General features: G+C 36.6%; 1 protein-coding gene across 4 annotated transcripts in view; it reads left to right on the forward strand.

Moving 5' to 3' along the window:
• The window catches only part of CSPP1 (centrosome and spindle pole associated protein 1), a 65,836-nt gene extending 43,957 nt beyond the window's left edge, over positions 1-21,879 (forward strand). For all 4 annotated transcript variants that reach the window (XM_051768389.1, XM_051768407.1, XM_051768398.1 and 1 more), the window contains 12 exons: positions 313-462; positions 1,721-1,867; positions 2,647-2,751; positions 3,848-3,914; positions 5,332-5,452; positions 6,118-6,260; positions 6,819-6,959; positions 12,285-12,325; positions 13,440-13,503; positions 17,089-17,198; positions 17,367-17,517; positions 21,022-21,879. In XM_051768389.1, coding sequence (XP_051624349.1) covers positions 313-462; positions 1,721-1,867; positions 2,647-2,751; positions 3,848-3,914; positions 5,332-5,452; positions 6,118-6,260; positions 6,819-6,959; positions 12,285-12,325; positions 13,440-13,503; positions 17,089-17,198; positions 17,367-17,517; positions 21,022-21,248 — 1,467 coding nt within the window. In that variant the 3' untranslated portion in view covers positions 21,249-21,879. The remainder of the gene's footprint in view (positions 1-312; positions 463-1,720; positions 1,868-2,646; positions 2,752-3,847; positions 3,915-5,331; positions 5,453-6,117; positions 6,261-6,818; positions 6,960-12,284; positions 12,326-13,439; positions 13,504-17,088; positions 17,199-17,366; positions 17,518-21,021) is intronic.
• Positions 21,880-23,474: the final 1,595 nt, after the last annotated feature.

A 23,474-nucleotide genomic window follows, 5' to 3' on the forward strand; every position in this document is an offset into this window, starting at 1 on the left:
GTTAGGAAATACTCTGGGTTTATTAGTAGCATTTATAAGTAGTTTTCTTACTGGAGGATGGTTCTGTAAATAGTGGCCAAAAAGAAATAGTAAATATTTACTAAAAGAAATAGTAAAATAGAATGTCATTTTAAAGGAGTTCTGAAACTGAAATGTAAAACAGGCCCTGGTATTCTTTCGGTTGTGCCATAAAACTTTTGATTGTGCAAGTAGTTACTGCAAAAGGTAAATGTTGGTAAATGATGGTAAATGTTGTTTATCAGATTATTGCTGACTATTGACAGTTAAATACTTCTTTGTTTTATTTTCCAGATTGAAGAAAAGAGACGTAGGGAAGAAGCAGAACGAGAAAAACTTAGAATGGAAGAAGAAAAAGAGGAAAAACGACTAGCGGAACAGAGGATGAGAATTCAAAAAGCATATGAAGATGAACAAGAAGAGAAAAGGAAGAAAGACGAGGAGGTGTAGTATTTTGATCCTTTGACTTTTTTACATCCTAAACTAACCCTCTGCAATATTTGTCATCTAGACTAAGAAGGTAAACTAAGCATTGTCCTGTGAATTGGTCCTTGCTTGTAAATGGGTCTACATTAGCCAGAGGAGAAGTGGAAGGTTGTCAGCATTAACTAGCACATTCTTCTCACTCTTTATCATGTACTATGACCTTGAAGTGCTGTTAATGCTTCTAAGAAAAATTACATGGTTTTATAATTGACAGTTGTGCTCTTCTTTCTAAAGGAATTTGGTGATAAGACCAATAAAAAGCTTTGTCAAATTGGTGAATTAAAAAAAACAGCCCAGTTTTTGGCTTTTTTTATTAGCATCTTAAATCTAGCTCTCATGGAATTATTTGTATTACAAATGTAGCTATACAGGAAGGTTTTGTAAAGCTTTCTTTTGAATTGGTAAAGAGATATCTTTGAGATAAGAATACTACTTGTTTTGGAAGAATGCCAACCAAATCTAATGAATGCTTTTCATGGAGGTAAATTCAAATCCAAATCAATCCCCATGGATTTAATTAAAACGTAAAGTTTTATTTACCAGGTTCGAAAAAGTGAATACATTTTCATGATTTTGAATATCATAAATAATTGTAGGAAAAGGATGCAGGGCCATCAGAGATGGAGGAATATTTCAGTAGCCTGCGGGATTATGAAAGATTGGTTCAGGATGTAGGACTTCAAGTTTTCTAGGAGAGAACACTTAGCTTATATTCTAAATTCTCCTTCCTTAGTATGAGCAAGTTAGTTGGATGAGTCTTCGGAATACTAGAGCTGGTCTAGTATAGAGTGGGAAGCTTACTGGTATCATCACTATTCGCAAATACAGGACTAAAATTGAGATTGAATGATAATTTTCTCTGTGGGCTTGTGATTGAGTGGTGCATATTTACAGTATGTTTTGTTTGAATCTGAGTTTTTGGAAATGACTCCTGCAGTTTAGCCTTAGCTCATGGCAGATCTGGGGTCACAAACTGATGTTTATAGAAATTATTAGGAATTCTGTTAAATGATGTGAGCAAAGCCAGGACTGTGGATGTTACTATTTGCATGAGATACTTTTTTAGTTTGAATGTTTGAAGTCAGCCTAATGAAATATGCTTTTCATTTCATACTAGATACTTTGATGTGTAATTTTAACTTTCCAAAGAAAACCGAAACAAAATTTCAGTAATTTTGAGTCTTTTTTTTATGTACTAATAACGTTTATGTTACAGCGAAGATTGAAAAATAAAGAAATAATTCGATTGGATGAAGAAAGGAAAAAAGAGGCAGAAAAAAAAAGAAAAGAAAAAGAAGAAAAGCAAGAGGAACAGCTTAGACAATATTTTGAGAAAGAAAAGATGGAAGAGGAAAAGAAGATGGTATGCTTCAGTGACTTTCTAAGATACAAATACTTCTTTCTAACTTTTAGAAATAACTGGATTTTAAAGAAATCACATGATTTCTTAGACCTCTGCCTTCAGTGTTGTTCCCTTCTCACTTTATCAATCTGCAGTATACTTAATGAACAAGCAGAACAGCTGATTGAAAAATCAGATATACCACAGTGGACACATATCTTGCTGATCAAATTTGCATTAAGAAATAGTAAAAACAAGATTAATAAGAGCAAGGTGCACTCTATAGTTGATTTTTATATCTGCAGTGAAGTACTGTGATCTGCATTAGCAGAGGTGCAAATACAAATAAAATTAGTTATACAGAGTAGGACTGTTCGTCTTGAACAATGGTGTTATTGATAATCTCATTATTTTTCTTTGACCTAGGTGGTGTAAAAAGTCCATCACATAGAATTTTGATGGACAAAATTGAAGTAAATTATAAAACTGTCTTTCTTATAAAATTTTTACAAAATTTCTGTCAATTCTCTAAAGTGGACAGATATAATAGAAGTGTCTAGAGGAAAAAAAATTTGCAACTTAAACATAAATGAAAAAGTCCCTAGAGCATAGAAAAAAAAAGGATTAAAACTGCTACAGGTGAAAACAAAATCATATTAAATAATTTTTTCAATAATTTTATGCATTTAAAAGCATTTTACTGTCAAATGAAAAATACTAACAAAACTCTTCCTGTCCAAAATAATACTTTATTCAGAAGCTATAGGAACATAGTTTCAACCTTACTTTCCTCCTTGCAGTTTTCACGGCAATCTTCTCCCATCATTCCCACTCTTCAGAACAAATCAGTAAGAAAAGAAGAAAGGATTCCCTCTGCTGAGAGCCGTATATCTTACTGTTCACAAGTACGATTATTGTAGCAAACTTTTACTGGTTTATTTAAGACCATACAGTGTATGAAATCCTGCCAGGTTTTTAATGGTTGCTAGTTATTACTGGAATGCTGCAGATAACTGGAGACAGTCTTTACATTGGTCAGTCTTGCAGCTCTAAAATTTAAAGTTAAATTTGATTCCAAGTGTTGAAGAAATTTTTTGGCCATGTGTTGTTTGAATTTTTTTTTCTGCATATGCATATTCTGTAGGGATGAGCACCTCATTTTGGACAGGACAGACACTGTCCAGACCCTTACCAAGGGTCTAATGATCTCAAGATTTAGGATAAGAAAGATTACATATTATGTAGCAGCTCATCCTGTTCACTCAGAGAAGAACTTAGCTCAAGCATGAAGTTCAGTGTTGATTTGTAGCTACAGGCATTATTGTTTCATCTTTATGTTTTTGAAGGTACAAGAAGATTATAACTCCTAATATGCTTTCCATCTTCTCTACATCAAAAATGAGTTACAGGAGTGGTCCTGAGACCTCTCATTTCTTTCATTTGACAATCTTCCCTGGAACAATATCTTTTTGTTTTTTTAAATAAATTTCTCCTGTAAAGGGTAGATTAAATAATTGGTCATGATACTTGAATCTTAGTTTACACTTCTGTCTTTTTACTGAGAAAGTGTTTTTTGGTTTTTTTTTTACAAACTGTCCGTATGAACTCAGCTAAATACTTTATAGTGCAGTTTCAGAGAATATTTTATGTTAGACTTTAAACCTTATTTAAAACCATTGCTTTCCCTAAACGTGAAGAATGCTGTGGAGGAAGGTCTGTTTAGTTCTGTCTTAGCAGTACTTGGTATAGGTTTGTCTAGATCTCTGAGTAGTGCATTACAGTAATATATATGTTTATAGTGACTGTAAATGCTATCCAAATATAGGAATTTGGATTATACATTTAAAGATCAGATTTAAAAAACCTTAGGCATTAACAACCTGTAAGGTTATTATTCTGTCTTCCAATTGTTAATGTAAATTGATGTAAAATAAGGAAGTAAAATGTACTATATTTTCTTTCTTTTACATATTAACGTTTCATATTCATTATGATCACTAGGATCCTGCACAGCCAAGAGTTCCTTCTCCACCTGTCCCTGCTAGAAGAAATCAGTTGCGTTCATTAGGTGGGTATCTGTCTTTATTGCAAACTCACTTTCTGTTACAGTAAAATTGTTCTCAGTTGCAGTTCCCTTTCTTTCCTGCAAAGAAATAGTCTTTTAAAGTTTGCATTTATATGTGGATGTTTTCTCTGTCTTAATAATATCAGTGTATTAGTATGATATGTCTGAAGTTTTAATGCAAAATAGAAATACATTTATTATGTATCTTCATCAGGAAAAGTTTTTTTGTAAAAACTCTGATAATGGAATAGTCTTCACAGGAAGTGCTGGATCTCTCAGTCAGAACAGTCGTTACCACTGTGACCAGAATATTGCAAAATGGGAGAGTTTTGCACTGGCTGAGTAATGGATTAAACCAACAATTGTAGTTGTAACTCTTAAATTCTGCTTATATTTGGTAATCTGCCTAATCCTCTGCTTGTTCCTCTTAGCTTTCATTGGTGGTTTTAAAATTCAGCTGTGCTGGGAGGATCTCCTTTGCTTTTTATATGCTAGTTATCTTGGCAATATATGGGTGGAAAGCAGTAATTTTTCTTCTGACTCTTTTTTACAAGAAATATAAGAAATATTCTTTATATAAGAAACAACATATGGAATGTAGCAGTAAATGCTGTCCTGTTGTGGCTTTTCCACTAAATGGGAGAGTGGTTCTTAATCCGACCATTGGAAATTGGTTGACTCAGACTGTCTGTCACGAGAGAAATGAAGACATATGAATTAAGTCTCGTGTTTGAGGATTTAAACTAGTAAAACTTGCTTCCCTGCTAGGTTCTGGACGCATTCTAAAAGTCAGTAAAATATCAAATTACTAAGCATGTTATTTGGAAAATGAGGAATTTATTAAACTGGTTTAACTTGTGGAGGAATGCTGTCGTGACCACAAAAAACCAGCTTAGACCCGAAGTAGGTCTAAAAAGTCAGCATAAGCACATACTAAAAATTGAAGTTAGAAGTTGACCACTTAAGACAGTCTGCACTGGACAGACAGATATCCCACTTTTGAGACAGGAAACAGAAATGAGGTTGCGTGCTTGCAGATACCACCTCAATTCCTGTCATCTGCCTCTGGACCTCTGAGGAATGCGTAGGTTTGCTTATTTCAAAGTAAGACTTTTTTCTGGCAATGCCCTCTTGCTGCTATTTCATAGCTTTTCCTTTTTTAAATATAGCAAAACATTTGCAGTGACTTTTGGATGCTTTCTGCTATTCAGGGAATCTGGTCCTTGTGTTGTCTCAAAATACAAGCTCTAATCTAATTTCTAGTATATGAAATGCTGCAATCCTTGTGTTTGTACAGTCTTTGTTTCAATTAACATTTCATTATCTCTACTTTCTCTTTTTTTTTACCTTATGTTTATGAAGTAGACAGAAAAGTGGCTCTGACACTCTTTATTTTTAAATTATTTGTGCTAAATTCCAGAGGAAAGAAAGAACGTGATAAATGAATTATCAGAGATGAGGAAACAGCTTCGTAGTGAAGAAAGGCGGCTGCAGGAACAGTTGCTAAATATGGCCACTGATGATGATGTACCAATTACACGGTAAGAATTTCATCTTCATTTTTAAAAGTTAGATTTTGCATAGGAACTTAGAGCTTCTGTGTATTAGTTGGCCAGTATACATGAGTGAAATGAAGATATAAAGATAGAACTTGTATATAAAATTATCTTTATTTTTTTCTTATGTGTATGGTTTTTTTCCAAGAATCTTGCTAAAGTTTGTTGTCAGAATGGCTATACTGGTAAGATTGGAGGTTGCAATGCTCTGCCTCAGAAAGAGGATGTGTAAGGTGGAATTTTATCTCATTACTTCTTTTCCTAGGGCATAATTTATGCCTGTAAAATGCAGTACTACTGCTGTCGAATATGTTTTTGAATGCCATACTGCTGTGAAAGTACTTACTTTATTCTTGAAAAATCATACCCTCTTTATTTAATAAATTTGGTTTGTTTCCAAAATGGATTAGTTAATTATACCAATTAGTTGGAAAAGACTCACCTGATCATCGGTCTTAGTCCTATTCCATAAAGTATGAGGGATTTTTTTTAAATTTTAAGTAGGTTATCCCTTTTTATAACAACTTTCAAACTCATTTTCCTGTTTAGATAGATTTATTAAGGATAAAAGATCCAAATTTTATCAATATTATATTTCCATCCAACTCATTAATATTACACTCTGCTTGTTTTACAAACTTTTCATGCAGGAGGAGAGACAAGAATCCAAAGGATATATTTGAGAAGGCCAGGCTTCGCCTGCAGGCCCCAGTAAGGCGACCTTCATCAAAGGAGGCACAAGATCCTGTCAATATACAGAATATCTGGGAATTTAATGAACTTAAATACAAAGGCAGGTAGCTCCTCCTGTTACTGATGAAGACGGGTAGTGAAACATCTGTTCTTTTCCTCCATCTTCCATTCCATCCAGTATTTAAAGGCAAAAATAAAAATCAGGCTCTTCACAGCTACTGCTCATACAACACACTCAGTGGATGGCCTTCTGTATATGTATGTATCTCTGTGTGGTCATTCCTACAAGTACATGGAATTCACAGCATCCTAATGCTGTGTTTTCACTCGGAGCACCCACCTGTCTTCTAGTCCTTGATGCACTTCCTGTGCATTTGATATTACGCTGTTACTGAAAGTAGACTGAATTAGATTTTTTTACCCACGAACAAATTATGATTCTCTGTAACTTTTTGTTTCTCCTTTACCAGAAAAAATATATTTTTAATATAGAAAAATTGTGAAGTTATTGTGAAGTGGCTCATCCTCTTGGACACTGTTGCCATTATTTTTAATGTGATTTTTTTATGATTCTGTATCTGTAGCTATTTCTTCAAAAATGCTTTTCAGAAATGTTGGTATAGGGAAAAAAAAAGTAAATTTCATATCTTTGCTATAGATTCTGAATCGCGTATTGGCTTGAGGCACATGTATCCTGATCCTCCAAAAGATGACCAGACTCTAGAGATTCAACAGCAGGCACTGTTGAGGGAGCAGCAGAAGAAACTTGACAGAATAAGAATGAGGAGAGAAACAGAAGGTAGGGAATGAATGGTCTGAGATCAACAAAAATCATTGAAATTGTGTTTTGAATTTGATAAGAATTAAAAACCATGACGTCTAGTTTTACTTCTTCCGAGTTCACTGTCAACACTGCAGAACGAAACAGTAAAACACCAGAATGCTGAAATTCTATAATAATGTAAGCATAAAGAAATTGAGTGTTTGTGGGAGTTTCTGTGGTTTTATATTTGGTTTTGGGTTTAATTACTGCAACTGTTTCTCTTTGGTTCTCTGATAAAAGTAATTTAGCTAGTGCCTCATACTTCAGAAAAATGCAAGAGAGAAGTAATTTTGTTACTGTTTTTTAAAGAAAAATACAGAGCAGGGTAACTCTTCAGCTGATCTATGATAAAAGTGTTAGCAGATAAGTTCCTTGAAGCAATTCTTGAGTTCCCACTGAGAAAGTAGATGGCTTTGAGCTGTGAATTGATTAAAATGCAGATGGCATATCTTTTAATGGATTTTAATGGATTAAATTTCTTTTACTTCCATAATCTTGGTTTGAGTATTTCAAAGTTTCGGCAACCTGTAGTCATAAAAAGGCTTTGCTTTAGAAACTACATGTGAGATATCTTAAATACTTTGAGTCTGCAGAAGGAAAATGTTGCTTGTATTGCATAATGGAGACGTTCCTAAGATAGTAAAATATTAATATCCTAACATGGTAAAATATTTTAACTGCATATTGCAGAAAGAGCGAAATGTAAATGTAATGCCCCTTTTTTGCATGCTCCACATAATTCCAAATGTAAGGTTCATTTAGATACCTTTTACAAACGGTCATGAAAGACCAATATCTCCAGTTATTTTGGATATTTAAAAATATAATGAGAGTTGCTTCAGCCTTCCCAAACCATACAAATGAACTCAGTTTTGAGTGCAAGATACAAATTTCTCAGAAAACTGTTTGCCTCTGTAATTCAGACTGGCCTAGCTAAATTTTCAAAGAGAGAGTAACTTTATTTCTGTGGTGGCTTAGCCTTTGCTAGCAGCCAAACTCCCACCCAGCTGCCCTCCTGCTTACATCCCCTCACTCCTGCCCCTTGGTGAGGTACTAGGGGAAACAGGAAGAATAAAGCTTGTTGGCCAAGCCATAGATGGGAAGGTTGATTACCAACTACTGTTGTGGGCAAAGCAGACCTGACTTGGGGAAAATTAACTTAATTACTCTAAACTTAAATCTTTAATTACTGACTTTGAGTAGCAGGAAACAAAAAGACAAACATCAAACCCACATCTTTTCTGCCCCCTTCCCCATACCGAGCTTCACCCTGTGCCCCTGCTCCCCTTCCTTGGTACCACCACAGGTTATGTTCAGTCCCTTCGATGATGCAATGAGTGGTGTCAGGCTGAGGCAGGGGGGAAATATGGTCAGTACACAGTGGTTTCTCTCTTCTGCCTCTGTCTTCTTGCACCTTTCCATCTGCTCCACCATGGTCTCTTCAGGACCTGCAGGGGAATCTGCTCTGGCACCTGGAGAATCTCCTCCCCCTCCTTCTTCTCCAACCTTCATGTCTTGCTTTTCGTGTGTTTGTCCTCACTCCTAACTGACATGCTTTGCTTTGCTCTTTCTTAGATATGTTTTCAGAGGCACCACAAGCTTGACTGATGGGCTTAGCTGCAGGTCTGTTATGACACTAGCTGTGCCTGGCACAGAGTCATCCGTGGCATCTTCTCACAGTGCCTGCTGTCCTCGCCTTGCCTCAGTCACCCCTATGACTGCTCCTTAGACTTTTTTAGCCTTAGAGATGAGGTGAAAGTTGGACATTAAAAAAACCCCAACACAAACACATATGGAAGGAAAATAGTGATACCTTTCCAGACTGCTTTAAAAAAATGGAGTGCCTCTTCTGGTCCCTGGATGTGCTCTGAGGCTTGTTCCTGTTAGCTGTTACTAGACCTATATGTGAGTAAGATCAACAAAATTGGTTACCAGGGTGTGAAGGGTGACAGTTACTTGCAGGGTGTTCAGTTCAGCTCCTCTTGAGCATTAAAGATGATTCCTGTTCTGTCTTGGACAGATGTGCTGGTGTTCAAGCAAATGTGTCCAATATTGCTTATGGATAATAGAACATCACAGTTGCAAATAAGCATATCTGTACCATTTTCTGTGTTAATTACATGGTTGTGAATATAATTTAATGTCTAAGTGGAGTGTATAGGGTTGTCTTCAGTCTTCCCCTCTGTGAGATTGACTGAAAATGATAAAAAATAGTTCACTAGCTTCAGCTGAGATTTCTCTGGGGCGCGGTTCTGATTTTCCACCATTAGAATATTTTTTAATAGTCCAGTCAGAAAAAGGTTTCATTTAATGTTGTCTGAAGAGGAACCTCTGTAATCTAGAAAGCAAATTTGCCATTTTCATTAATTTCGAGGGCATGCAGTCAGTTTAGACACCTGCTAATGCTAAATGGATAATACAGGCTTACATGATGACAACCTGAAGAGGCCTTTCCTTGGACAACTTGGATTAGTTGCTAGACAAGCAGCTTATTTTTTTAATGGTTTCCTACCGATGCTTCTAGAGGATCCTTGAACAGCTTTCTCTCCCTCTCTCTCTCTCTCTCCCATCACTTTACAACTTCATTTAACTTTATAGTCTGTCACTGAGCACTGAGCAGGAGAATTAGTTGCTATGTATTTCTCTGTTTATGATATATTTTCGTCAGAGGAAAGTTCATCATCCCCTCACTGAAAATAGATGAGTGGTTTTATTGTCTGATTTAAGGCAGAAAGAAAGATGAATTAGAACAGTATGTAATTTTGTACTTTTGTGTTATGGGCTGTAGTGGTGTACCTGTTTTCCCACACTGTGTAAGTGTTCTTTACCTCACATGCTTTTTATACAGTTTCCACTGTCTTTACATAAAGGAGAAATATGTGGACTATTAGTGGGACTATAACCTGAAAAACTAGTGATTTTAAATGTCCTCAGTTTTAAATGCTAGATGTATCCCTATAAATAAGACAGTTTTTTGCAGATTTCTGGACAATTGTTATTTCAAGGGATAGGAGGGAAAGGCAGAGAAGCAGTTTTGATGTTGTTGCATTGCAGTGCTGGGCTCTGCATGACTGGAATATTATATTGGGAATGGACTGATAGCCCATGTGCTCTGGTTTTTGATGCTGGACAGAAGCTCAGCTACACACTGAATAAGTTTGCTAGACAGAGATGCAAATCCCAAAGACTATCATATTAAAAAATAATAAAATAGAAAATAATAAATAATTTTAAAATTAAAATAAAAATTAATTAAAATAATTTTAAACATTAATAAAACACTATTAAATGTTTTATTTGAAAACTTAAACTAAATAAGAAAAGTAACTTCAATTTTGCTTCTTTGCATTTCCAGCATGCATTAGGCCATTTTTACAATGACCTAATGATACAATGATACAATTGACAATGACCTAATTATGCAATTTAATGATACATTAAATTTCAAGGTGATTCTCTGTGCTCTCCAGAACTGAGGTTTTTATCCTTAGACAAGTACTTTCCTCTGTAGTGATCTCTGTCTAGTTCAACCGCTCTTGAAAGCTGCAAGAGTGGTGTGCTCAGCATGCTGAGTGTGCATTCACTCCTGGGGCTTTCTGCAGTCCCTGCTCTCGTTATTACACCCTGACAGAAGGCAAGAGAAATGATTTTGTTAACAGAGTTGATTGTGACACATCATCCTCCTTGCTAGTCAATTTGATTGTTGAGGTGTCCCACCTAGGGGAGAAGATCATTAGTCTTGAGTTCTGTTGATATAAGTACAACCGTTTAGTTATACAAACATTCCTGGCAAGCAGATGTCTGGAATATAGAGTAAATATTTTTGGAGTATCCATGAATCTTAACTACCAAGCAGTGTAATATTTAGCTTCACTGCATATAAATGAGACTCCTGACTTGCAGTCTAACCTGTGATAGACTGCTAAAAATAATGGCAAAAACCAAATTAGGGACAGGAATTATATGGCTTGGGTGATCCCTAATTTTGGAAGAAATAATTCATTTTTGACTCTCTAATTTTTGAAATTTGATGCAGATTTGTTTTGTATTTCTACTTGGTTCATATCTAGTTTAAACAAAAAATGATAGAGAGATTTCTTTCCATTTTTGGGATCTCTTGTGTCCTAGCTGGGAAGTTCAGATGGAGTTTAAAGAACTGCAGTTTAGCACTAGCAATTGCTGTTATGCTGAATACCATTAACTTCTGATTTTTTTTTAAATTTACAAATGTGTTTCCTGTAAGAAAAAAAATGTGACACATAAAATTTAGTATGTGAAGATGCTGGCAAGAAAACCAGAATATGTATGCTAGGAAAGGGAGGATAATCTTCATTATAATAAGAAGGCCATCAACTTGGAGTTATTTGCTACACTTTGGAAAATAGATTTCTGTCAAAATGCCTTTTCATCTGCAGTACTTAACCTGTTGGGTTTTATGAGTACCACATTCCATTTGCATTAGGATTCAGCAGTGTGCAGAACACTGGACAAAACCCCCATTTTTCTCTAGCTGCGTGGCTGGATTTTGTTGAAGATACAGTAATTCAAACAATAAAGATCTTAAGGTATCAAAAACTGAAACATAAGGGAGAAGAGAGAGAAACTAAGTATTCATGCAGCAAACTTTTGTGCCTCCGTGTGTTGCTTTGATGGTTTAAACTGTGCTGCTTTCCCACAAATTGATGGGTTTTTTACATTATTAGGTCAGTACTTGGACATGACCTTTCTATAACAGGTGTTTAGAACATTATTGTAAACATACCTCAGATGTAGTTCTGACTGTTGCAGTATAGGGAACTTTTTCAGAATTCAGCACAATTTAGTGCAGTTCTAGCATTTAGTGAAATATGATTATAATCTTTTAAAAATGGTTTTCAGTAGCCACAGAAATAATTATGCTTCCTTTTTCTGGATAACAAGTAAGGTTTTGAGTAAGATGGAAACCAGTTGATTTTTATTAGTTGTGAATAGTATGATTCTGGTGTGAAATGAATGTGACTGAATCCAGCCTTAGGGGCTTGCACATGCTCAACATTTTCAGAAACAATACACTACAGACTTCTGTTTGATTTCTCTGATTCTGCTTAAATTTACGTAAGGAAACCGGAATAACCGTTGCGTTCAAATGTTTTGAAAATTTGTTCATTCATTACAATGTATGTAAATTTAAAGGTGTAATGCATATTGGTCTTCATTTTTGTAATTGTATAGTGATAAAACTTTTAGTGTGTTTTGGTATTAACTGTCTTTATGTCAACACTGTCATTTTGTCTCTTGTCTATGTTGCCTTTGTTGATCAAGATGACTCTGCTTCTGACAGCTACCCACAAACCATGGGACTGGTAAGAATAAAACAGGATTTGTGTTTTATTGCTTTTTTCAAGTGGGGAAAAATATTGTGTCTTTCACTGATTTGGAGAAGAGAATTAAATAACAACGCAGCAAGCTTACTTCTCTTACTTGTCCACACAATGAGTAACAGCCTCTTTAAACTTGACATACAAGTTACTTATGTTTGTGTGTAGAGAGACCTTGATTCTTTAACTCCCTTCCTTTTATATTCATTGGTGTGTATTTTATATTCATGCAATGTTCAGTTGCTGCTTGGGCCAAACTAAAGGATAACAGAGTTCAATTGTGTTTCATGGTAATGTGAAACCATGCAAAATAGGAGACTGTGCAAGAGCAAAGACATTAACCTTGAGGATAATACTGTAACTAAATGCAGAAATGGAACAGGTTTTTGTTTAAAAAAATAATCATCTTAATGCACTTTATAGTTGTAATTTATTGACTGAAATTCTCATTCAGAGCAATGCTTTGCAGTAAAAGATTCGTTTTCTATTGTTCTGTTTCCTCTGATAGTTTCTACTGCTTTGATTTTAGAGTGGTTTTCAACATAAATTATTCCACAGTAGAATTTCTGTAACAAATGGTTGCATCTATGGAGTGAACTAGGAGTGTTGGTCTTAGGGCTTGCTATTACGATGAAGAAATTTGTTATTTTAATGCTTTAATGTCAAAGCTTGTATGTGGTGGGATAAGGAAAACATAAGGAGTCATTCTTCATTTGATCAATACTTCATACAAACCTAAAGTGCAAAGCTCCCCTCCAGCACTGACTGTTCTGAAACTCAGACAGAGAAAGAGGGATCTATTTCTCGATAGACATGTCTGTGTTGCACAAATCACCAAAACAGCTGCCATGTGTGGGCAATTTCAGCAAATGGGATTACTACAGAAAAGTAAAATAAAGACCCTAATGCTTAAAGGGAATATGAGTTATTTAAAAGTGTATTGGGTTTGTAGAAACCTACAGTAAAGAATAGTAGAATATAACACTGTAGAGCTCTTTACTTTGTAGAAGTTTGGCAATTAATTTATATTAATTATAATTTGGCTCCAGAAATATATTGAGGCCTCTGAATTTCCATTTCTTCTGTTTCACTTTTGTAGTTCAGGAATGAATCTAATGAATTCTTGAAGAATTCACTGTTGGAATCGGATAGCGCTTTTATCGGTGAGTTTATACCTCTCCTTAACCATTTTGTGAGTGTACAAACATGTTATTTAATCCAATGCTGTGTCTCTAAAATGATTATTACTGTTTTAAAAGTTACAGTGGTTATAGGTATGGTGGTTGGTTTAAAGTATTAGAAAATTATGCCTCCAAATTAAAATGCAAATATTTACGAAATTGTACTGCAATAAATTTGTGTAGATCACCCCTAAAATTAATGATGCTGCCTTATACCACTTTACATCCTTTTATGAGAAAACATCTTTCTCTGCTCTTTGTGCCTTGTCTGGGATGCTAGTCTTGTCTAGGAGCTTCTTTTGACATCTTCCCAGCTTTGGATAAGGAAAAGCTAATATTTGTTCAGCAAATGTATTACAGCGGTAGAATATACAATGCTCTTCTGTTGTTCTGCGGCAAATAAAATACTTTATTGGCAATCACAGCTTACAACTGCAAGCTGTCCACAGTGAAATACAAGAGTCTTAGCAATTATTTTCATGGTTATTCTTTTGATTTACAAGCATGCTCAATTTTAAGTATGATTATATGGGTATAATAGTGATTCTTTCTAAATTAGTCACTTTTCTGCTGTTCACATATTATTTCATTTCACTTGAAACATCATACTTGTAAATATTGTTGCTTTTTCATCATCTGAAGTAGATGACTTTTAGTTTTAAGATTTTTGTATAAAGGACTGCCTCATTCTCTTACATCTCCTTATTCAACCTTCATCTGCATGTATGTATAAGTGCTGTTTTATTTCCATTCACTAGAAATAATAAGGCTAGAAAACCCCAATCAACTCAGTCCTCTACACATTATTTTCCTTTAGCAGGCATTACAGTATCTTGAAATTTTTTTCATTCATTTTACAAGGTTTTTATTCTTTGCTGTAGGGAAGATGCAGTTGAGTTCTGCTTTTTAATGAAAGTAGATGATAAACTGATGATTATTATCTCTGGCTTTGGTTAAAAGCAGAATTTTTCGTTTGAAATGTATTCAAACTTATTCTGTTAACATGCAAGTTCTGGAGTAGAGGATAGAACCTGGCCTTGGGAGGGGCACAGGACGAGGCTTTCAGCCTTGTTCAATGCATTTGGTACTCTCTGTAGTCTCCAATGCCTTCTTTTTCAGGTTAGGAATAGTACAGCCCAAATGGGAAAAGGATGCTTTAGGAGAGCCCATCAGTCTAGAATGTGGCCAAATATCCTAAGTCAAATGCTCTGTGATTGCATTTAATAAGTCTTGCAAAGCTGGGTCTTTAATAGGTTGTCTTTCATGAATGGGAACGAGCATTTTTGAATCCTGCTAATTGTTTACCATTAGCAGTATTGTGTGGATAAACATCCACACTATCTCCTTTCATCTGCTCTGAATGTGCCACCTGTGTAATGAGATGCTCTTGGTTTAGTTCGCAAGGTTCATGATTTTTATAGTCCTCTCACCCTTTTCCTTTTTCTCCCCATCCAACTGGTACTTGCAGCTCAGTGAGGTGATGGAGTTAACCTATGATATATATTCCCCCCTTTCTTTTCCCTTTTATTCCCAGATCGTTTAGGACCATGGTGAAAACCATGTTCTCTGATACTGAGCTGCAGGCACTAACTAAACCTGTGTTATCCTTTGCATTATTTGGGCTTTACAAATTAAAATTCTGAATGTGAATCTGGTGACTTCCACCCCTGACTACCATTATCTGTGGGCTGCCTTCTCTGTGAATTGTGCTGCTCACGTTGTCTGAGGGTCTTTTGTGAAATACCTGGGGTATATTTTAACAATGTTTTTCATTTCCTAAGAGGAGTGTAACACTACCCTTTGTTTTCATTGTTTTTTTTTTTTTACATGAGTTTAAAATCCAACTCAATTTTGATATCTATTATGTCAGTATTACAAATGAATTTATCTCCCAGGGCTCAGAAATTTGACGCAGTTAGGAATAAAGAGGTTCATCAGTTTCTTTTTCTCCTTTTTTGCCTCACTGGAAACCCTAGAATTCATTAGTGTTAATGCAGTGATTTGAAAGCATCTCTCTGCAGCAGTATCTGAATGATAGATGTTTACAGGAACATGTAGTATCTTGCACGGATGACACACTAATGGTACAAATAAATTCTACTTTATCTTGTACTTTGTTTCTGTTGTCATAAATTCACATGATTAAACCATTTTTTATACTTTGAGTAATAGCACTAATTTGAATATAGTGAAGTTGAACTGATCTTGTAGCTGGAATTCTGATGTGTGGATTGTTAGCCATATACCATTTCAAAATTACACTTTGATTTTTTTCATTGAAACATTTGTGATAGGAGTATGAGTACCTGTGATGAAACTGGGAAGGGAGAAGAGGAGAGGAGAATAAAATTTTTATTTTTAGAGAAAAACCAACTGGTAATACAAAAGAATTTTTTAATATCTTTTTTTAATATCTTTTTTAATATTTTTCAAACCTAAGTATTTCATTTTTCAACCAAAATAATTGTTTAATTGTTACTTTTAGAATTTACACCGATCTGTCGTCTTAATTCTTTTACTTAATGTATCATACCAGACTAAGCACCTTTTCAAAAGGTGACTTTGTTGTTACAAAGAGTAGTTGATTTAATGGATTCTATACTGATTTTGTTGAGCAAAGACCTTCCTTTTCCTGGGAGTATCAGTCCTTGAAGGTGCTAGAAGATCTGAACTAGGAATGAGAGCCCAATGTTAGCAGCAAGCAGCAGCAAAGCCATAATCACCTTAGGGTTCATTTATATTATAAAAATAGATGAAACTCCCTCCACTGTAATATGACACAGGTAGGATCAAAAAAATTAGTTATTTGTTTTTGTATGAACAGATTCTAACAGTTTATTGCAAGAAATCACTGAGATATGACCAAGGCTGTGGGATTAATGCATAGATTATGTGTTATCATATTCTATGTAACATTGTCGTTCTGTGTAATGTTATTATGTATTCCATGTAACATATTTACATACATAATTTATTACATGATTGTATCTTTTTATGACTCTAATTTGCCTAGTGTTCTCTGTTTCGAGCAAACAAACTTGTTTGAATACTCATTTTTCTCTAAAGGTCTAGGTATAAACAAGATGTGGTGAAGTGAGGTGGGTGGTAGATTTGCAGGATGCCTTATCCTCTGTATAAGAGATATCTTGATATATATCATAGAATCACAGAAGGGTTTGGGTTGGAAGGCACCTTAAAGGTCATCTTGTTCCAACCTCTGTGCCATGGGCAGGGACATCTTCTACTAGATCAGGTTGCTCAGAGTCCCATCCAGCCTGGCCTTCAACACTTCCAAGGATGGGGAGTCCACAACTTCTCTGGATCACCTGTTCCAGGTATATTTCTGGCCTTTGCTTGAAGGTCATCCCTTTCTGCCATTGTGGTGCCTTGTTCTTTTGTCTGAATCTGAATTATCACTGGCTTTGTCCAAGAAGTCCTAATGAATACATTCCTTGGTTCCTGTGATGAAATCAAATACAGTATATCGGCTCATTTCAAAACATAAGCAGGTTTGAGCACTGTGTGGTATTTTGATTTCTTTGCAAATGATTTCACCTGTTTTTCCAGGTGCTAATGGCGAAACATTTCCTGCCTTAGAAGAAGTTAATTTATTACCACCACTTCCATCTTCTGCAAGGGAGAGGAGACGAATGAAGCAGAAAGCTTTGGAGCGTGCTGTACGTATGATAACTGACTTGGCTTAAATATGAAGGTGGGCCACAGATCTAATGTCAGACAGTTCCTGTGGTGTTATAGATCCAGAGAGAGAACATGTGTAGCTATTTGCCCTTTCAAAAAGGATGCTGTTTAACTGAAGGAATTGTGCATTTTTGGATTTTCTGCAGGAGGATGTTCCAGCAGCCCAGACACCGCTGCTGCAGCCTGACAGCCTTAGTTTGCACTCAGATTTCAGCCTCGACGTTGATCAGATGAAAGGCAAGAATGAGGAACGATTGCACAGACTGACTGAGCTCCAGCAGAAATCTGCTTACTTGGGTATGCTCTGTGTAGTAGAGATGATGTAGTGAATACTAATTAATTACAATAATTAAAGGAACAAATAATAGGCTGCACGTAGTAGAACAGTGAGCAACTGGATCAAACATAGGAATTATTTATAGAGTTGTGTAGCTGCTGCAGGGAGTTCCCCAGTAAACTTCAACACGACTCTTTTAGAGTAGGTTTAGAGGAGGGTAGTAGGAAAAGATGCTCTAATTCCTGTCTGATCAGCCCTTGTACTTGTCCTGTCTGTCCCACTGCGATGTGTCACTGCTGGCAGTAGGGTGGGGATATCCAGCTGCATTGCTGAAATATTAGTGGAAAGAAATGAAATGCCTGAGTGATGAATGGTGATGAGGTGCCTGTGTGAGTTTGTTGACACTCCTGGGAATCAGATGTGTGTGGTCTAACCAGAATGAAGATATGCCAGAAAACTGTGTATGGTGAAGTACTTCAGTTTCTAGTTAATGTCATTTTCTAGTGGTTGATTAATATAAATGAACATTCAGTATTTAAGGTTGATATTGATACCTCATTCACTGGACACACACTGGAATTCATTCTGTGTTTCTTGTCATCATATAATACATCAGACTGGAGTTGTCTTGGAGCTTCTGCACAGGCTGACTCCCTAATCTAGATTCCCTTTGTATATCAAGTACTAATCATGGCAACCATTAATGGCCTGTAATTTCTCATGTGGGTTATGACCCAGATTCTTTCATATGAATCTGAAATCTCCCTTTTTTTAGGAGGTGGTTGCTATGCTGTATAGGCAATTACAGTATCAGTATCCTTTTTATAAATTTAATGAGAGTACAGATGCTGGCAGTATTTTTGATTCTGTTGCTATGGGTACTCTTACAAGCACTTCATCCTTTTTTTGTTTGCTTTAAACATCTCACTGTGATTTTTAAGTCACTAAAAAAACCCTATTCATATTAATTTTTTTCCATAACCTAAATAAATGCTTTACTAATTTTACTCCACTCAGATATTTTTGCTATGTGAACTTCTTTTACTTCTCTGCTCTTGCTCTTATCTCACCTCTCTTATAATTTCACTTCATACCATATGAACCACACTTTTAATTTTGCTTGCCTTCTGTTTTTCATGGTCTCCAGAGCTTCAGCCTTTAGTATATAATTTTTATATGTGTATGTGTGTGTGTATATTTGTATGTATGTAACTTGTTCTTTGGAACACATGGGGACCATCACTCATCCTTACCATATGTGCCTCTTGAAAAGGTAGCTAGAGATGCTCTTGCTCAGCTGTGGTCGTTCAGGCTGCACTGCTGCCTGCCTTCTTGTTCCCTCCTCATGCTCAGGGACATTACAGAAAAAATGAGTGAAGCCAAGTGGTTTTATTCCTTTTCCATAACAGTTTGATAGAACCCTTGTGGCATCCTTTTGCTTTCCCAGCAGCTAGGACTGTTATTTTTTCTCTGCTCTCAGAGACACTGCTGTAGGAGAACAAATGTGTCAAATATACAACTAAGGAAATGTAACTGGTTATCTTCCCTTTAAATGACCAGAGATGGCAATTTACAGGCTTAGATAAATTCTAAATGCAACTCCAAAGAAAATTCTTTTCATGTGTCCCAATTAAGAACAGCTTTTTATGGAGTATCCAAAGTGTTGAAATTCATGATGAAGGAAGTTTTGCACTGTAGCTGATCTGTGGTGCTTTCTAAAAGCAGCACCAGGTGATTCTGATATAGTGTTGTGCACTATGATCTTATCTCTGTTAAAACAGTTGTTCCTGCCTCTGACATCTGGAAGATCTAAAGGCTTTGTCTTTAAAGGCAGCAATAGTTTAGCTTGGGGAAATGCAGCTTTCTTGGCCTGGATGTCCACAGTTTGTCTCTTCTCTAAACAAATACGTTACCTTATATTTATTGTTTCTGAGTATCATCTCTTGAAGCAGCAAAGAAAAATTTAATTTTCTTTAGGTATTACTTTTTCTGCCATGTACTGTTTTTAACCCCACCATAACTTAAAGTGTGTGAAAACCATGGGTTCCAATCCACAGGAGAGTTCATCTGACCCAAGATTTAAGAGGCAAAGAGGTTTGCTCTGCCAGCTTTAAGCACTGAGAGAGGTCTGCTCTCACTTCTGATGTTACAGACAAGTTTTGTTTTAACCAGACTAGGAAGGCTTGGAGGATGATCAGATCAGTGTCTGTATGATGTGACAGAACTAATTTGGTGCCAAATTCATTTAGAACATTTAGAACAGGAAGTAATTGGCATTTTGTTTTGGAATCTGAAATCCCACCTTGGGCATGAAGAGAAAAACAGCCTTTGCTCCCATTGTATGTGGGGTCGTGCAGTTTCTGTCCTTCCCTTCACCTATCCACACCTGACTGCTCCTTCTGCAGGACCTGAGTTCTCATGCCTATGCTTAAACCATCAGCTTTCAAGTTTTAATGAGAAGATACAGAGAAATTTTGGTTTAAAATCAGATTTTAAAAAGTCATAATTTTTTTCCAAAATAAAAACCTTAATTAAATGACACAAATTGCTAAATGGAATTATTTGATCACTACATACACAATTCTTTTACATTTTGCTTGAATTAGGATGTTTCTGCAAAACTTTTGTGATTTTTTTGTTTTTTCCTAAGCCAGAATCTTTAAATATTTTTCTGCCCACCTTAACACACACCAACAAAACAGAACTTCTTCATTTATGTGACTCAGCTTTAAAGGGGAAAATATTGCAGTTTTCAGTTGTTTTAGGTGTGTATTTGGGGATTGTGTAATTTTGTGGTTTATATATGTAAAATGTTGTGAAGCCAAAAAATGAACAGCACATTTATATATAATAAAATTTATGTTGTTTGATAATCCACACTAAGAACAATTTGTTTAAGGTATTAGGTATGTACAATTGCTAACAGAATTGAAATGAATGAAGTTCAGACCTCAAATTCAAAGGCAAGGCAGTTCAGCTTTTTCTTTGGTGGGGTTTGTTTTGTGGCTGGAAGATCACAACTTATCCAGTTTGAGAGTGACGTTGCATTGAGGTTATAACCTGTGCTGGACTGTGAGACACTTGCATTTACATTGTTAACCAGTGATGAAATAATTCTTCCTGAGTTCTCTCCCGAGTAAGAGACTGACTATACAAGAGTGTTGGGCCATGCCACTGTAATTTAATGGCCTTATTTTTAAATGCATTTTTTAGGCATATATGCACTGTCAGATTTGACTTTTCCTTATAACAGGAGCTTTTGGGAAAGCCAGAACCATCTACTGAGTCCATCCACCTTTGCCTGTATCTATCACCCCCTTGTTGACCTGGTGGTGGGGGTGTGGAGCTATTGAGGCACAGTTCCTCAGAACATCAACAAATGTGTGTTCAGTAGAAACAAATGTGATTTACAACCATTATTTATGCATTCTTTGCAGACAAGCAACCCTGTTGAATGTTGTGGTAAGATGTGATAAGCTTCTGTCCCCTTTTATCACATGTGTGTTGCTCTCCCCCTTTCCCAGGTGATGACATTTCCTTAGGAGATGTGGATGATCTTTTGAAGCGCCCTCCGTCCCACACGGGCAGACGCCCCAGTTCTGTCGACACGGTCGCGACAGAGCCCTGGCTGCGACCAGGAACTTCCGACACGCTCCAGAGACTGATGGCTGAACAGTCACATCCAGCAAAGCTGCCGCCGGAGAACACGCTCCCCCTCGGTTGGCAGGGCCTCTCCACCGCGCACGGCTGACTCCGACCTGTGGGAACCAGCTGTGCCTTGCGGCCAACGAGGGACCATCCAGCACTACCGCACTTTCCAGGGTCTCCTGGAGGGAGAGTCCTCTTCCATGTACATAGTGTGGAGTTGTGCGTGTGTGTAATTTAAAATAGCAATAATAAAGATTCAGACACTGCAGTGTAATGGAGAATGTAGCATAGGGATGTTTTCTATTCCATGACGTGGGAAGTGGAGGAATAGCTTGTCAGCTTTTGCACTTTTTATACAACTTGGTTTCAGCCTCAGAGCTGGACTTACCACAAATACAGTGTGGGGCGTGTGTGAATTTAGTATGAAATCAAAGTTATTTTTTAGCTTTATAGTCAAACTCCAAAACTGTCTGGAATTAGAGTAACCCAAGAGCAGAGGGGCATTAGGTTTTTACCAAAAGAGTGAGTAACTTGGAGAAGGACCCTTGCTTTTCATACCTTGTGCATGGAAGGGCAGAGAACATTTCAATGAAAAAAAATTATTATTAGCAATGTGTCGTATGTTCCCTAACTTATGTGCTGAAAAGACAGAAATTGTTGCAAATATTTATGTTTCTGATTGAATGAAGAGTTAAAATAAAGTATTTTGTTACTAAAATTATTTTTGTTACAAAAAAATGTGAAAGCAGACTTCAATTTTCTTAATTTATCATTTGATGCAGCTTACATTTACTTATGAACAAACTGGAATGTTAAGGCAACACATGGAAAATTTGTTGATTAAAAGCACAAAGCTTTAAAAGGACATGTAGAGCTGGAAGTAATGTTTCAGTTCACTGAACTCCTAAAATCTTAAGGTGAAATAAGGATAAGGCTGCAACTTTCCTCTTGGTTAGGAAATTCCCACCCAGATGCCACAGCTTAACCAGTGGGGGGAGTGGGGGTAGGAGAACCACTGATGAAAACAAGTGGTTTTATGAATTTGTAAAAATATCTTCATTTTTACTGAAATGCCACTTTAAAGCTTTTGTAAACCTCCTTGAAGGCCACAGCAGTTCCATGATGACAGCAGGCAGTTCTTGCTGAGAGAGATGTCCTTCAACCTTGTGTTGTGTTTAGCTTCTTCATGCGTGTAGCATGTGCTTTCCCAGGAAGGATTTATCAGATCTGGCTAATTCTTACCCTGAATCTCTGGCCCAGCAGTGAGAAGGCTCATGATGTTCAGCAGTGTGGGTGTGAGAGAAATGGCCAGTCATGCAGGGGCTTTACTATAATCCAGCACCTGGGCTGCAGCACAGGACAGGCCACACAGCTGCTGCATTCTCGACTTCCCAGAGGCAGGAAGCACAAAGGAATTTCAAGCAGCTGAGGTGAAAATGTTCTATAATACATTTACTTACCCCCCACCCCAGCACCTCTCATGATGAAGCCCATCATTTTATACTTCTCTTGGGCACGTGCCAGCCTTGCCCTTGTTTTTGATGCCTGATGGCTCTTTTCAGGTGCTTCACAATTTGAACTTTGCGATACGTTAACTGTACTAACTCCAGGTTACATATGGAACTTGTCTTCTTCCTCATCTAGGTGCCTATGTAGTTTAATTATTCCTTATTCCCTTAGCTTTAATTGAAGTTTTATCCTCCACAGAAGCATAAAGTCAATGTTACCCTATGAAACCACCCTCATGTCACTGCAGGAAGTTTTGTAAATGCCAGGCCAGCATTCCTTGCCTCCAGTTCAAGCCAAGACACAGCCTAGCCCCTCTTGAAGGTGTTTCCTTCACTGCTGCTGTGGCCTGAAACCAGTGAAACTGCTCAGCAGCCTTCAGCACCATGAATTACACTCTTTCTCACATCTATCCCTCCCTTGGGCACCCAGGCTGCTACTCAGGATACTGTGGGTCCTTCAGCTTTCTCTGCATCTCCAAAGCTCAGCTGTTAAAGGCCCTTCTGCCTTCTTAAATTTTTTAAACTTTTTATCATGACAGCCTTACCTGCAAAATAAATGGACCTGCACAGCGGTTTAACATTTAAACAACGCACAACTGCCAAAGTAAAATATAGCCCAAGAGAAAGTGTACAATTACAATCAATTAAAATAACCTCAAATCTCCCCCTTCTGACATTGGTAAATCCAATTTGGTGAATCACAAGTCATGGCAGTTAATTCCTGCCTCCGGCTTTTCCAGAGCTTTTTCATCAAACTGCTTAAGTTTTTGGAAACTGCAGTGAAGGGCAACTGGAGATTCATTCCTCTGCAAGAAAGGGGA

Source organism: Manacus candei, unplaced genomic scaffold, assembly GCF_025592945.1.
Source record: "Manacus candei isolate 608988 ecotype Guabito, Panama unplaced genomic scaffold, ASM2559294v1 h1tg000008l, whole genome shotgun sequence".
Classification (NCBI taxonomy): Eukaryota; Metazoa; Chordata; class Aves; order Passeriformes; family Pipridae; genus Manacus; species Manacus candei.